This window comes from Opisthocomus hoazin, chromosome 2 (assembly GCF_030867145.1).
Source record: "Opisthocomus hoazin isolate bOpiHoa1 chromosome 2, bOpiHoa1.hap1, whole genome shotgun sequence".
Taxonomy (NCBI): domain Eukaryota; kingdom Metazoa; phylum Chordata; class Aves; order Opisthocomiformes; family Opisthocomidae; genus Opisthocomus; species Opisthocomus hoazin.
The window spans coordinates 75,253,900-75,268,852 of record NC_134415.1 but is presented as its reverse complement, the minus strand read 5'-3'; the positions used below and the strand labels follow the sequence as shown (position 1 = coordinate 75,268,852).

The 14,953-nt window shown below is 42.9% G+C and overlaps 1 protein-coding gene across 3 annotated transcripts in view; it reads left to right on the top strand.

The window, feature by feature from the left end:
• DCBLD1 (discoidin, CUB and LCCL domain containing 1) overlaps window positions 1-14,953 on the top strand; it is a 48,521-nt gene that overhangs the window by 9,890 nt on the left and 23,678 nt on the right. For all 3 annotated transcript variants that reach the window (XM_075414166.1, XM_075414167.1, XM_075414165.1), the window contains exon 2: window positions 6,037-6,249. In XM_075414166.1, the coding sequence (XP_075270281.1) occupies window positions 6,037-6,249 (213 nt within the window). The remainder of the gene's footprint in view (window positions 1-6,036; window positions 6,250-14,953) is intronic.

The window sequence follows — 14,953 nt, the reverse complement described above, 5'->3', positions numbered from 1 at the left end:
TAACAGTAATTTAAAGACCATGGAATATTGCAGCCACTGTTTTTCCAGATGAATATAGGCTTGCCTTAATTTTCAATGGTTTCTTTCATTATTTGCAAATAGTCTTTGCAGTCTCCACAAAATATTGGGAAGAATGTAAAGCTGGACTTCTGAAGAAACCTGCTGTGGATTTATAGACTTCTTTACATGCAGGGCTTGGCCAGCTGCTCAGCTGATGTTAATGGCATCTGCCCTGAAACTGGTGGTGTGTGAACTCCCCAGATGCATGGTCACCTCTCCCCACCCCCCCCCCCCCCCCTTCACCTCCCAGAGCCTGCAACGAGGCAGGTGGAGGACCTGGGGTGCTCACCTGCCCAGCGATGCCTTGGGCCCGCAATGTTCCCCATAGGTTTTGTTACCTGCTTGAGCCCATGGCCAGGAAAAGCTCAGAGGTCTGACATCTTCATCGTTCAATGGAGAACTGACCAAGTTTAGGTCCCGGTCGCATGGTGGTCTGGCTCTTCCCTTATAATGGGGCGGTAAAGAGCTGATGCTCTTGGTCCAGGTTTGTCGGCGGAGAGGTTAGAGATGAAGCGCTTCACTCTGGACTGTACTCCATCACCTCAGGAGGCCGTGAAGGTGCAAACCCGTTCGTGTTTGCAGCGCGTGCCATTCTGTTAGTGATGAAGGGAGGTCAGAGGAGCTGTATGAAAACCTGAAGTCATGCCAGTGGATTTGGATGGCATCTGGTGAAAATCCTTTTTTTCCCTGGTCTTTTCTCCTATTCCACATGAGCAGGGAGGGCACAGGTTTGACTGGAATGAGTTGATTTTTTTTTTAGATACTCATCTGTTCTTACGCATAACTCGAATCTTCTTTCAAGCAGAGGCGTAGAACTTCTTGACTCGGTTGTTATTGTATCTTTCAATAAACTGGAGTTATGACTTCAGGGAAAGCAACGTGGAAGATGAGGTGAATCTCATTTCTGCTCGTGGGATTCTCATCAGAGCTCACAAAGCCGTACCCTCGACTCAGTGGTGTTTTCTTCACTATGGCTGTGTCCATTTGCAGCTGTGGCTCTTCGGAAAATGCTGATTTTTGGCTGGATCCAAAACTTAGGAACTAGCAGACAAACTCAGTCTGCTGCTCTCTCCTCTCAAGGGAAGGAGGAGTGGGAAGGGAAGGGGACAGGCTGGCAGCCCCGGGCCGGCTCCACGCCTGGGAAGCACACCTTGTCCCGAGCACCTCCATGGAGGTGAGCGTCCAAAGGGATGCCAGACTGGGAGAGGCAAGACGGAGTAGGGAAGAAGGGTGCTTCGGGGGTCTGTGTCCCAGTGGGAAGACATCGGCAAGCCAAGGGGCAGGCAGCAAGAGTCTGTGGACATCGAGGCTGAGGGAGAAGTGCTGGTGCTGGCCAGGGTGGAGGAGGGCAGGGAGCCGGTGGCTGCATGCACCAGCACGCCTAGCTGTAACACGGATCAAGCTCTGGAGAGAGTCCAAGTCCGTTATTAATTGCTCAGTGAGGGTGAATCAGAAGGATGAAAAAGGCAGCCGTTTGCCGCCAGGATATTGTAGCAGCACTTTTGAAAACGGGCTTTGATATCGTGCTGTGTAACTGTTTTGTAGCTGGGGGTATAAATATGTTTAGTGGAAGGTGTGGTGCATGGAAGCTTTCTGTAGCAGTTATCTGGAGACCCGTAGCCTCTCCGCTGGCTCCGAGGGCAGTGTGCCCCACGCGTGGGTGAGAAGGTCCCGTGTGTGTCTGCTGGGCGTGGGAGCGGGGGGTGGCACGGCCTGGGGAGCACAGGAGTGAGAGGCCAGCGCTCAGCGTCTGCGCCGGGCTTGGGGAGCGACGGGAGGAGACATTCAGCCCAACTGGGGGTGCTGGGTGGCACGAGGATACCTGGAGGAACCAGCATCGTTTTCAGAGATCTCTGACTTCGCTGCTTCTGGGACCACTGCCGTTTTGCTAAAGCCACAGAATCTGTCAGGGGTTGTGCCCAGGGCGGCTCACGGTGTGGGGCCGGAGCTTGTTCCTGGTCATCAATTTCATCACCTACGTCCTTCCAAGGCAGGTTAGATCCTGGAGAGGACCCTCCCGCCCGTGAGCCAGCAGCTGTGGTCAGGCCCAGCCCAGGCACAGCTGCTTGGAGATACGCCTTCACCTCGTCCCACGCGCGTCCATCATGCGTGTGTCTGAGGGTGGGGAGCAGTGGTGCCTGCCAGCTGCCCGGTACTTTCTCTCGCCCTCTCCACTGGGACGTGTGCTGGTGGCTGCTGGTGGGGCCCCAGGTTGGGTTTTACGTGTGTGCTCTGCTCTCGGTGAGCGCCGCGTGGGAGAGGGCAAGGTGCAAGCAGGGTGCCCGCTGCTGCGGCAGAAGGTGCCGGTCGTGGCTCTCGCTTCTTGGGGAATTGTTTCCATCATCTGCCGTAGAAGCCTATTTTTATCTGTGGCAAAGAGCCTTCATTCCAGCGCTGTGTGGTCTCTGGTGCAGCCTGCGCGTAGGCCAGCAGGCAGGCACCCACGATCTTGGTCTTGATTCAAATGCCCGTGGGAACTTGGTTTACAAAGCGTGTTTGATGTGCTCTTAGCAACTCCTGGTGCTGAGGAGAGATTTTATTAAAACTAAGCGTGTTTAGACTTTCTGGCTGCTCAATACCTTGTGCTCATATGTTTTGCTTTGCTGCCGTCCAGCGAGAAGCGATGAAACCTGGAGTCTGAGGCAAGGGTGCCAGCTTCTTCCCAAGTGGGATGATAGAAAGCAGTTCTCAGTAGTGCTGAGTGAAAATTTAGCGTTAGCAAGAAATCTTGTGTTGAACTGACTGGTTGAATACACATATTTCCAGCCAGAAGAGCTGTGCCTATAGAAAAGAGTGCGACGTCAGGTACTTAAACTGTAATTTTCGTAAGGACAAGCAGTTGTGTTTTAAACTCAACGTATCTGAGGTTTGGCTAGTACGTTTCTACTGAAAATCAAAATAGCATGTGGAAAATAATGATAAGAACAATACTAATGGTAGTGTTGTTTACATTTTTCGTTTGAAAACGTGAACAGGGATATGTTTTGAATTCCTTACAATTTGCCTTCATTTCTGACTATAGTATATAGTGGGTATGGTATATGGTATATAGTGGGGTTGTATTTGTAAATTTTATACCACATTTAGAGGTTAAGTGTCACTTTGAAAGATTTATCAGATCCCAAGTTTTATTCTACCTTCTCGCTGTATCATCAGACTCCTTCCCTAGTGTGCATTTTCCAGCAAATTTCAGTGTAAGCTGTTCCTTTGCTCTGGTAATCTTTCTGAGAAACTCAAAACTTAGAGCTGCAGTTAGGCTTCTCTGTAAGAAGCAATAGTTACTAGGATTTGGTCTGACTTTTTGGACATTGCTTCGGTTCTTGTGGCGAGCAAGCTGTTGTCATGACCTTTTCCTTTGAGGCAGACAGGCAGAACAGAGGCAGCAAAGAATGTTACAGGTGCAGGACGAGGCTGCGCTCGCCTCTCCTCATCTGGAATGTTCGAATGACCGTGCTCCACCGGTGAAAAGTTGGAAAGTTTCTTAGCGCAAAAGATGTTCTGGTGCTAATACATTTCAATGCTGACTCAAAGGCAGATTTTAAAAAGAGGGGTTTCCCTGGGCACAAGACCTCGTGTAACCTTGGCGGAGAAGGATGGCAGGCTGAGGTCTCTGGTGCACAATTTTGCCTGTACATTTTCTGCAGAAATATAATGCTCTGTGACCTGGACAGTTGTCAGGGTCTTACCATGATAGCGATGTCTTTTCAGCTTTTTGAGGAGAGTTTTGTAGCACAAAGGATCCTTGGGATTGTACCGAAGAGACCCAGGCCAGAACGTAGCCTAGCAAGGTGGAGGCTACGCGAGCACTAGACTTTTTAGTTTAAGGACTTCATCGCCATGACATTTTGTTGTGGTTTTGTGACTTTTTCCCTTTTCTTTCCCAATAAGGAAAAGTTGCAAACCAAGCTCCAGATTGTAGTTCCTTTATTTTCATCAGCCAAGCTAAAGTAAATGCTTACAGTTATAAACATGCAGCTTAAATTAAAGGCCACGGGCAGTTCTTTTTTACTACACAGCAGTCGGCTACATAGGCAACAAGGTTGTCCTGTGTTGTACTGGAAGGGATCTGGTTTTACACTGCCTGGACCTCTGTGGACCCCTCTCTGGGTTCAGAAAGTTCATAGCTCATGTACTGTATTGTTCCTCATATTTTTATTGCTGCTGCAGAAAATTTCTATTAAAAGGTGATTTGCTCAAGAGGCAAGTTTGCCTTTCATCTTGAGTATTTTCCTATACATTCTGAAATCAATAGGGCTTGGATGAAAGAACTTGAACAACAGGTGTTTTTTAAAACACATGAACAAGGAGATCTGAAAAAAACATACTGAATATGTTTTTTGGTGATAGGATTTTGGATCTATCTCCTGTTCACCTCTGTTCCAAACATGAACCTGTGATAAAATTAAAAGGCAGACAACAAAGCTAGTAATAATGATAAAGCTTCAAAATAAATGCTGTTGCGTGTGAAGAAGCGGTGGAGTGAGTTGGATGGAGTGGCAGTGTAAATATACAGTAGCAAGTCAAAAGTTTGATAGCTCGGAGCTTATCTTTGCACAGCACGCCACTTTCCCCCCAACCCCCGGTACGGCACGTTTCTTCATCAGTGCCTCATTTCTAGTTGTTCACTTCTAAATAATCTTATCAAACCTTAAGTTTGTTTCTCCTAGTGATTGTGGAAGGAAATCCAGATAGTAATTAAACTGTATAGACCAAAACGGTTTCACCAAAATATCCCTAAAAGTAAAATTTTGGGCAGTTAAAGTGAACATTGTGAATTCCCAGCTCTGCAGGATTCTTTACTTTATTAACACTTCTAGGACTAGCTTTACAGTGGTAAAGGATAACAGTATACAAGACTCCTACGTAAAGAGTGCTTATGCCCTGAGTGACCTAAAACTGAGGGCTGCCTGTTATGTACATGTATGGTTGGACTTCATGATCTTAGAGGTCTTTTCCAACCTTAATGATTCTACGATTCTATATGGCACTAGTTCCACTGTTGCAATAGTTGCCGTTATTTGGAAGATTCAGCAGACTGACATGGCTTAAGCTTCAATATATAAATTTTAAGTTGCTAGTACACTTTTAAGTAGTTAGTAAAAATTGCTTCCTTTAGTAGTCAAGGTCTTTTAGCTGATACTTGCTTCCTTCCCCTCCATGGATGCTTCCTGTTTTCCATGTCAGTCCCCACATCCCCCCGTGTATTTCCACACGCCTTTTCCTATTGTCAGACATTCTGCTGCAGCTGCTCCTCGGATGCCTCCACCAAGGAAAGGCTCCAAAGCCGAGCTGGCTCCTACACAGCGCCACAAAAAAACCCTTTCAGGCACCTGCCCTCACCCCTTGAGCAAGGAGGCAGCAGCACTTGATCTCCAAGCATGCTACTGTAAGTAGCCTGCATGCCATTGATGATGCACATCCCACTTTTGAAGCCCCTCTTGTGTCTTTGCCTTGTCGCCTGTAATTTTTGTATTTTGCAAGTGGTGCAAGAAAACCAACAGGAAAGTGAGTCAAGTCTGTGACAGAATGTAGTTAAATCATGTCTGTTCTTTCATCTATGATTCAGTTACCCCCTCTCTGACGGCTCTTTCTATGGAAATAAAATGTGGAATGATAACTGGGAGAAGACTGTTTAAGGAAGGATCCTGCCTATTACATGTGGAGTTGCATCTGTAGATGCATCTGTAGAGTCTGGCTGTAAAACAAAAAACCAGAGAGACTCTGTTTGCACAGGGCTGTCAAATACATCTTCATTCATGAGTGTTTCCAGCCCTCTGTTCTACTGCTTTACAAGAGGAATATGACTGCCTTTATTTTAGTAACCTATTTTCAAACAGCATAACTGAGGTGAGGTATTACAAACCACTTTTTTAAAAGGTGAAAGTGCACATGAGACATGATTGTGTGATGAGTATTTTCTTACACATTTTTTACCGAGGAGTACATTTCTCTTCATTGTTACTTCTCCTACTGTAGGGGATGGATGCGGGCACACGGTGATGTATCAAGACAGCGGGACCCTGGCATCCAAGAACTATCCTGGGACGTACCCAAATTACACTCTTTGCGAAAAGAAGATCCAAGTGCCTCCGGGAAAACGCCTGATCTTAAAAATCGGAGACCTAGATATCGAATCACAGAAATGCGAATCCAGCTACCTTACCATTCAGAGCTCTTCAACATTGCACGGTATGTACCAGATAAGGCAATGGTAGATGCAGGAATTGGTAAAAGTGTGAGTAAAACCCAGCTCTGCAAAATGCACGAAGTGCCACCCATTGTCCTCTCCTCCTCCTTTTCATATTCCATCGTGTCGTTGTCAGCACACAAGGCCATGCCCCTCATGCATGTGTTGCTGTGCCGAGGCCGGGATTGCTGCCGTGCTGCGCAGCAGAGGGGCTGCCGGGGCCATGGGGGCTTCTGCCCGGCTCTGGCACATCTGCCCCGGGGGCTCTGCCCTCAGACCTGCGGGGCTGAGCTATCACAGCCTCGGTACAGCAAGTACGTGGGTCTGTACCAGCCCTGTACCCTTCTTGGGTAGGGGAAGAGCTGGCTCACTCTCCGGACAGAAGTGAGATGAGAAATTGGAATCAACGATCCTGCATGTCTCGATTTCATAGGCAGTCCAGTCCTCGGAGAGGAGATAACCTTTATTATTGCTAGCTATTAGTCACTGATAACCTCTGCTAATGCACAGGCTTTAATACTTGCAGATATTAAATGCGTGCAGCCACTCTGCACTCCTGTAAGAGATTTGCACAGAAAGATAAGTGAGTAATATGCTATAGCTCTGCACTTAAAGCAGTCATAACGAAAACAGGATCCTTCCCCAGGGAGAACCTGAGGCCTTCCTCAAATTGGTTTGCCCAACCAGTTGTTGCTGAAACTTTTCATCTGCTCTTTCTAGAAGAGTTAAACTGATTTTCAAGCCAGTGCGCTCTTTTTCAGAAGTCCGATTTAAATTCAGGGCTGCAAAGAGTTCCACCATGCAGGAATAAACTCATGAGTTGACAGTTCATACAATTTTGCCTGCTGGGAGTGGGCTGCAGCCCTTCAGTCAGCTGAAGCTGAATGTGCTGTACTGGACCTTACAGGTAGAATGGATTCAGTGCAAAAAGGCGACAGAGACAAGCTGCACGGAGCCTCTGCAGGTTTTCCAGCTCATTGCTTGGCCGAGTGAAGTGTGTGGTTCTCCTGAGATGAGGACTCATAAGATTCTGAGTAGTAAGGAGGGATGATTGCCTTTCATTCATGAGCATGATAGGCCTATCAGTCATCTGGTAAGATAAGATCAAGCGAGGTATTAAAGTCTCGCTGGCAAACGAAGGTAAAGGTAATTATTGTTCTCGTGTGGGAGGTACTACATTTTGAAAGAGCATTCACCAAGACTGGGCAGTAACGTGTTGATATCTAAGCCTTCCACAGAGCTTGATTTAAGGCATAAGGAACGTTTCTGTTCATGTATGCTGGGATTTTTTTATCTTGTTTACCTCATTTCAGAACTGCAAGTAATGAGTTGTGTTCACCTGAAGCAGTCTGTCTCTACTTGGCAGTAAGAGATAGGTGTTTAGTATTGCATTATCATATCTTTGAATAAATTTTATTGATGCTATCTTGACATTTCTAATCAAAGGCTTTTCTAGGAAACAAGGATAAATCAATATATTGCTTTCTGAAGTGAAAAATGAAGCTTGGATGTTAATTGAAATTCTGGCTCCTTACACATCAGCCTGAAGACATCTTCAGATGGTTCAGTCCAGCACTTAATCAGCCTGTAAACACAGAATACCTGTGTGTTATGCAATCAAATCCATGTAATGTATTTCTTTAAAGTATTCCCACGCCCATTTTCAGACCTGATTGGTAATGTCTGATGCATGTGGACTATGATTTGCATCCTCAGCAACGAACTGCACAATTAGCACATTTTGCTTCTATCTGATTAAATAGGTTTTATAGCTTAGGCATACATACCATCTGTAATGGTTTTTGTGGTCTACAGCTCGCTGTAGACGTTCCCACTAGCATACCTACAGAGTCTCTGCTCTACATTCAGGTAAATCCATGCAGAACAGTGTGGATGGAGTGCTATATGCATAAATTCCTGATATCACTTGTGTTTTAAAAGACATGGGAAGTCATAGGTGAGATTAGAGCATCTCTAAGTCAGTTGTTTCGATAGTTTTGCTATAGCTCTAGGTTTTAATATGCACAAATATAAGCAAAAGAAGTTCTGTGAGTGGGCACTGCTAAGTCTATTCAGTCTGTGTCCTTCTGGGTAGCTGCTGCTTCGCCCAGATCTCCTCTTCACAACCCTTCCCTCTGCATCAACATCTGCAGGCAGGTGAACATCTTCCCTTTGGCCAAAAAGATGCTGACCTTTGCCATCGAAATTCTTTTGTAGGATGATGGAGAGCTGAAAAGATTTTTTTTCAGGCATTGAAAACATCCGAGAAATTAAAAACTGATCTTTGCATGTTTTCTGTATTTGACATGGGTTTAAAAAGGAAAACCTAAAAAGCTAAGTATGAAAGCTGGCAGTGTGAATATTACTCATGTTTTAAATTAGCCAAGCAGCCTTTGCTTTTTATTTAAGAGGTTTGCAATTGGAAGACAATAAGGTCCAAAGGAAAGTATGTTTTAAATACCATGCTGATCTCTTCAACTCTACAGAAGACAACAGAGTGAATGCTGATATGTGTACAAATGCCTGTTGAGCAGCATATCTGAAGCTTAGAAAATAGGTCAGAGACAAAACATTAGATTATGTGTGTAAATATAAAGTTAGTGTAAGCAAGTCTTCGGATGACAAAGTACTGATTTCCTTTCAGATTTTCTCCATGTGTTGTCTTTACATTTAGCTGTGATTCATTCATTGTTATAACCTTCTGCTGGGATTCATGCAATACAGCAAGGAGTAACTCAATTAGTGTTTGGGGTATTTATGTTCTATGCAGTAAGGGGAAGCTGTTGTATAGAAATGAATGGATTAATTGATTTACATTAGCCATAACATTGATTTCTTCAGTTTTGTAAGTTGATGACTACAGATTAGACCACTTACATCCAAGTTTTATTAAAGTTCAGGGCATTCTTCAAATTTTGTAGACTGATAGAAGAGTACTATGAATCTAATGCCTTCCTGGAAAGGCATGTAGCTTTGTTGCACATGCTGATCTACTGAACCCTCCCTGCTCAACTGGGACACAAATGTGACACTACAGTTCTCACCTTTGATACTTCTCAGCTTTGATGGACCTGTGAAGGCAACCATTGCATTTAGATTTCTCCAATATTGCAATCAAAAGATGTTCATTAAATAATCTTTACGAAGCTCTAAAACTGGAAACAAAGTGGCTGAACAATGTATCTCTAGGTTATTACTCTGCAGACTATTTTCTTCATTGTTCAGTGGAGCAAATGACCTGTAGCAAGCCTTTTCTTTCAAATTGTTAGCTTTGTATCCAGACTTAGATGTGAAAATATTAATCATCAGTCGGCAAAGGTAGTCTAACACAAGTTTTGGTGAAACTGAGTCACATTTGTCTGACAAACCTTTAAATATTAGCACAGCTTTGCACGTGTTGTCTCTAGGAGAAATAAATAGATGATCATGTTCTTTTTCAAAGGCATAGCTTTGCACTGGATGAAAATCAGGTGTTTTTTATCCCACAGAAAGAATCTAGAACAAAAATTAACATGAAGCATGATCTCACGTTGTAGACAAGGTTCAACCTTTACTGAAATGCTTTTCTTCTCGAGTTAATTGCATTATCTGAGCATATTAAAAATACTGAGCTCTAAATAAGAGCTTCTGATTTTTTAATTAGTTAAAGGGATATGTGAAAACAAGATTAACCTTGTGGTCCCTGTAGCTCTTGAACATGACTTGCACTGCTGGTGAAGGTGTAACATAAATGTTTCAAAAGTTCGACAGGAACTGCTTTTCATCAGCTTCTTTTCATTTCTTTGTTGGTTTTCTGTATCTCTTTTGACCCTTTTTTCTTGCTTCCCCCCCCACCCCCTTTCCCAAACTAATGGCTTAGTATTTTTTTCCCTTATTTTTGTGAGATGATCATCAGTCTTGACTGGAGAGATAGATTGAAGAAGAGATAAGTGCCTACTTACTTCTCCATTCACTTGCAGTCAGTAGGAGGTTGATGTGTTCCTCTGGGGTGGATGTCAGATCTGCTGAGTGACTAGTAATAATTTGGAGAGTTAGTGCAGTTAACTTGTTCCTGCATAATTTACAGCTGGTAACTAGCATGAAATAGAGAAATTACTGAAAATGCTTTCTCCTCCCTGCACCCAATTGCGAAGGGTTGTTAGACAAATTGAGCGTTTACTGATGTGTGAGTGTCTGATAGCTGCTGAGAGTGAGTGTGTGTGCACGTGCACACGTGTGTGCAGGAGAACCGAGCGCCTTCATATGCTTCCTACCTGTCATTATGACTTCAGCAGATTCATTGAACCCATCTTCCCTTACTATGTATTGTAATAACTGTCTTGCTTGAAGAAAGGGTGTGTCCAGGTTTCTTTTTTGCCCCACAAAGGAAACTTGTTATTACAGTATTGTTTCTGGTATTTCAGGAAATCCAGGGAAATGCCCAGACAAGTTCTCGCTAAAGATAAAGTCAAGCAGTTTCTTAACAGTCAGAACTCTTCTAACAGTTGGGATTCACCTGAGCGGTTGCACTATCCAATGGTTTCAGCTTTGGAAAGATTTATGCAACAAAGAATGTCTGCTTTTCTTTTATCAAATGAACTCTTTTTTCCTTAGCTGCATGAAGTGTATTGTATATTTTTCTGTGGTTTTTGTTAAACAGCTACAGCTCTTTACTAACGATTCCTAACTGTTGCTGTGCTGCTGTCTTTGGGTTTGACTAAAACCACAGCCATGTTAGAAGTGGGGGATCTCACCTGAGGTCAAGCAGGCAGACCTACAGCCGGTGCAGGTGGCCCAGACCCTCCCTTTTTAAATTCTAATTACTTCTCCAGCCTGACTCTACTTGGATGCCTTTTTCTTTCCTTTATCGCAGTCTTTGACAACCCTTTGGAAATACTAACCAAAAGTTATATTTGTTTTTCCTGAAATGAGAAATGCTTACCACTGAGGTCAGACTGTGTTGCACAGAGTTAAATGTCGAATAACTGGGCTGTCTCATCCTAACAAATGCGACTACTCTGTCAACTCGTATCTACTGAGTATTAAACACTGCCTTCCCCACGTCCTGCAAAGAAAGGGCATAGAGCAGCACCTTTCATCTCCTGGTGCGTCCTCGCAGGGTGATGCTCGTTATCCCTGAGTGTGCGTGGCAGAGTTGGAGCAAAGAGACCCCTCTCTCCTCTCTCTCTCTCCTTGATAGGGGGAGAGGAGGAGTTACTGCTTATGAAAGTATAGCATTTGTGTGGATATGGGATGGAGACAAATTTCAAGAATGCAGATGTTTTCATATAACAGATCCTTGCTGTTTTCGTGATCTGTTTGTGAAAGACTTGCACTCTGGCTGAGTTTTTAGGTCTAAAGTGAAGTAAGCATAATCCATGTTCATCACATCCCCTGTCCTTCCCCAGCTACTGAGGTATTTCCAAATGGCTTTATTTGAGAAAAGGCTACTGAATATAAGGATCATAACTGAGAACATTGTTCTCTCCAAAGAAACTTCTTAGGAAATGATGATCCTGGACAGGCAGTTCCATAGGATCATTGCTACACATTGCTCGCCAGCCTTGCCTTAGTCTGCAAGACTAATGTTAAAGGGAGAAGATTCCCCATTGAAGAGGGGATGTTATGAGCTGATATCTAAACTGAGTTTCTTAAAGACCTCTGCAGATGTCAAACTCCAGATTTCAAATGAAGTTGTGGAATTTGAAACCAGAATGAGCAGAATGAACCGGACATGCAATAGCTAAAGAGAGACAGAATTGGTTGTAAAATGAAGCAAAAGTCTTATAGAAGAGGCAGAAAGTATTAAGAACTACAGAAACAAACAGCATGTAGGCAGTGCCAGTTGGTGTGAGAGAAGAGTCCTCTAGGCACAGCACTTCTTAAGGGAAGTAGAAAAAGGAAAGGAACATAATTCAACAAAGCAATCTCCGGAAATATGCCAGAGCCTGGTTGACAGTAGAAGTAAACTAGACTTCATAAAATCAGGCAATGCTGTAAAAGGCATCAGATTTGCAAAATAACACCATTATGAAAAAGACAAAAGCAGCAGACTATTGCTAACATTTAAAAAATAAACAACACATAAAAGAATCCCTTCAGTCTCCAGACGAGCCAGCCAAAGGATATCCATGAGACAATTTACCGTGTATCTTGCAGGATGTTAATATTGCTTGGAGACAGTGATTCCAAAATAAAGCTATTTCATTCAAGCCACTTAAACCATACCAACAGATCAGGAGCGCTGGATGAAAGGCATTAAATGTTAGTTTAATTACAGAGAATGTTAAATTAGATACATTAAAAATCCCTAGGCCCATAAGAGTTCTCCTGCAGAATTTTAAAAATATATATATTAAAGAATCTGGAGTGAACAGACGGAACCACTGTTGGGTCAACTCGTTAATGAGACATGGAAAGAAGAAAAGGCCCTGGCATCTAGATGTAGTAATACTGAAATATGGAGAACACCTACTCAGTTTCTTGACATGTAACACATCTGTTTATTAAATCAAACTCTTTTCTTTGTTCTTAGTAAACAAACTAAATAATCCTGCCTACTTACCCTAGAAGAGCTCCAGCCGAGTCACTTTAACAGGAAACAGGGAGAGAGATCAGCATTCATGACTCGTTTTTCAAGCCAAATATGCAAAACAGCCCACCTCACAACTAACAGAAGATGAAAAACTGATAACATGATCTGGCAGTTCTCAAAAGGGATCTTGAAAAACTTTTGGCTTAGTCCCAGGCTTAGGAATTAAATATTTATCCAGAGTCAAGTCCAAATGCTGCAGTAGAAGTTAACAGGGCCCTATAAACAAGTTTCTCGTTTTCATATCAGGCATAAACCAAGGCTTTCTCCGTCATCTCTTCTTTCCACTATGGTTGTACAGTATTCATACAGACAGCCTGGGGAAATCAATAAATCCTGGGTGGAATGGACAGAGAAGATAGGAGGGAGCACATACCAGTGTAGAAAGTAGATGATAAAGTAGTATTTTTGTCACTTCAATGGCAAATGGAAAATACTGACTAGTAAATATAGTTTTCAGATGAAATCTAATGTCTACAGATGCTGATTAGTTTTAATCTCTAATGTCTGTAAAGTCTCACAATATACATATTCAAGGTAATAGGTAAGTCAATGGAGAGCAAATCTGATGAGTGTTCCTGTATATTTAAAAAGTGTATCTAATTCAGGCATACCACAAGCTGAAATGTAGGGAACCAGGGGGACTGTCCCTTTGCTTATGGCTTTACAACATCGAAGTAAATGGAGGACTGCTATATGGAACTGCATGGGAAAGTGTACGCGTGGTTAAAAATGAAGACATTTTTCTAAAGAAAATTAGAAAACAGACAAAAGCATAAAATTCTCTGATCAATCAAAACTGAACCCAAATAAGTGTCTTGACACTGAATCAGTTGTATTTTCTAAGCATTAGCAGTTGATAATTTACAAATTAATTTTGCTGATTTCTCAGAAGACCGCCAATGGAAAATAAATTGATTAGGGGGAGGATGAGAATCTGAAGTTAGAAAGGCAACTCCGCATAAACTTGGCAAAATGGAGAGAGGTGCTGCTAAACATAAAATGATATTGTTGAGTAAATGAAATCAGAAAGGTGCTTACATTGGTCATTTGAAACACAGTAAGCACTGAAAAGCGTGGATTAACACCTCTTGCTAAAAACAGACGGCGCGCATCTGTAGTTCTTTCAGGGGGTAAAGAACCACTCAGCTAAACCCGTGTCTGATTGGTTACTCTAAGAACAGCAGTAGAGGGGTGAGATAATGCATATACTTTTTTCTAAACTCTACCTCTCAGTGCTCATTTCTGTATTTGATAGCATGGAAATAAGCTCTGCTAGATCTCGGGACAGCCTGAAGACCTGGCAGTGTAGTGCTGATACAATATTACCCAAATTATTGCGAAGAACTGTGTTGAAATATTTTGAAAGGCTGCCTCAGTTTGCAGCGAAAGAACAAGTGAATGTTTTGTAGTATTAATAAATGCCTGTCTGTTTGGGTTTTTTCCCCCAAAATCTATGCAGAAATCTCATAAACTTTTGGAAAATGTTCCTTCCTTCAGTGGACACTGTTTCTTGCTTCTATATCCTTTAAGGAATTAGTCCTAGGGCCCATTGGTTTCGAGCTATGTATGGGAGTCTCTTAGTACACCAGAACTGCTCTTGACAGAAGATAACCATAGCCTGGTAAGCCTTCTTGGATTTATTACTTAACAGTAGAAACTTGTCCTTAGGCATTTCATGCTGATTTCTTAAGCTGATTGTTCTGAATTTTTGGCGTTCGCTTGGATTATGCAACTCTATGTGTCTAGACTTTCTTATTTATTTTATTTTACTTTTTTTTATTTTATTGTTTTTGCTTATGACACTTGTGATTTGTTTGTATAATTACCCGGAATGTATGTAGACCTGCTCTGATCCAGCCGGTGTGTGGTTGAGCGAATCAGCCATCTAAATTACACCTACAGAGTAGATAGGTCACTGCCAATTGCTGCGAGGGGGAAAGCCAAAGAGCACTTGTGAGAAAGTATGTAGAGACAGTCCTTGAGAGAAGAGGACTAAAGCTTTCTCAGGTGTTTTATTTTGAAGAAATGCAATGCCTCCCTGTGTTATTCCCCTTTCTCTCCCTTTGAAAAAAAGGAGAAAAAAGAAAAATCTAAGTTAGCACTTTACTTCTCCCACTGCAATCTGACACAAA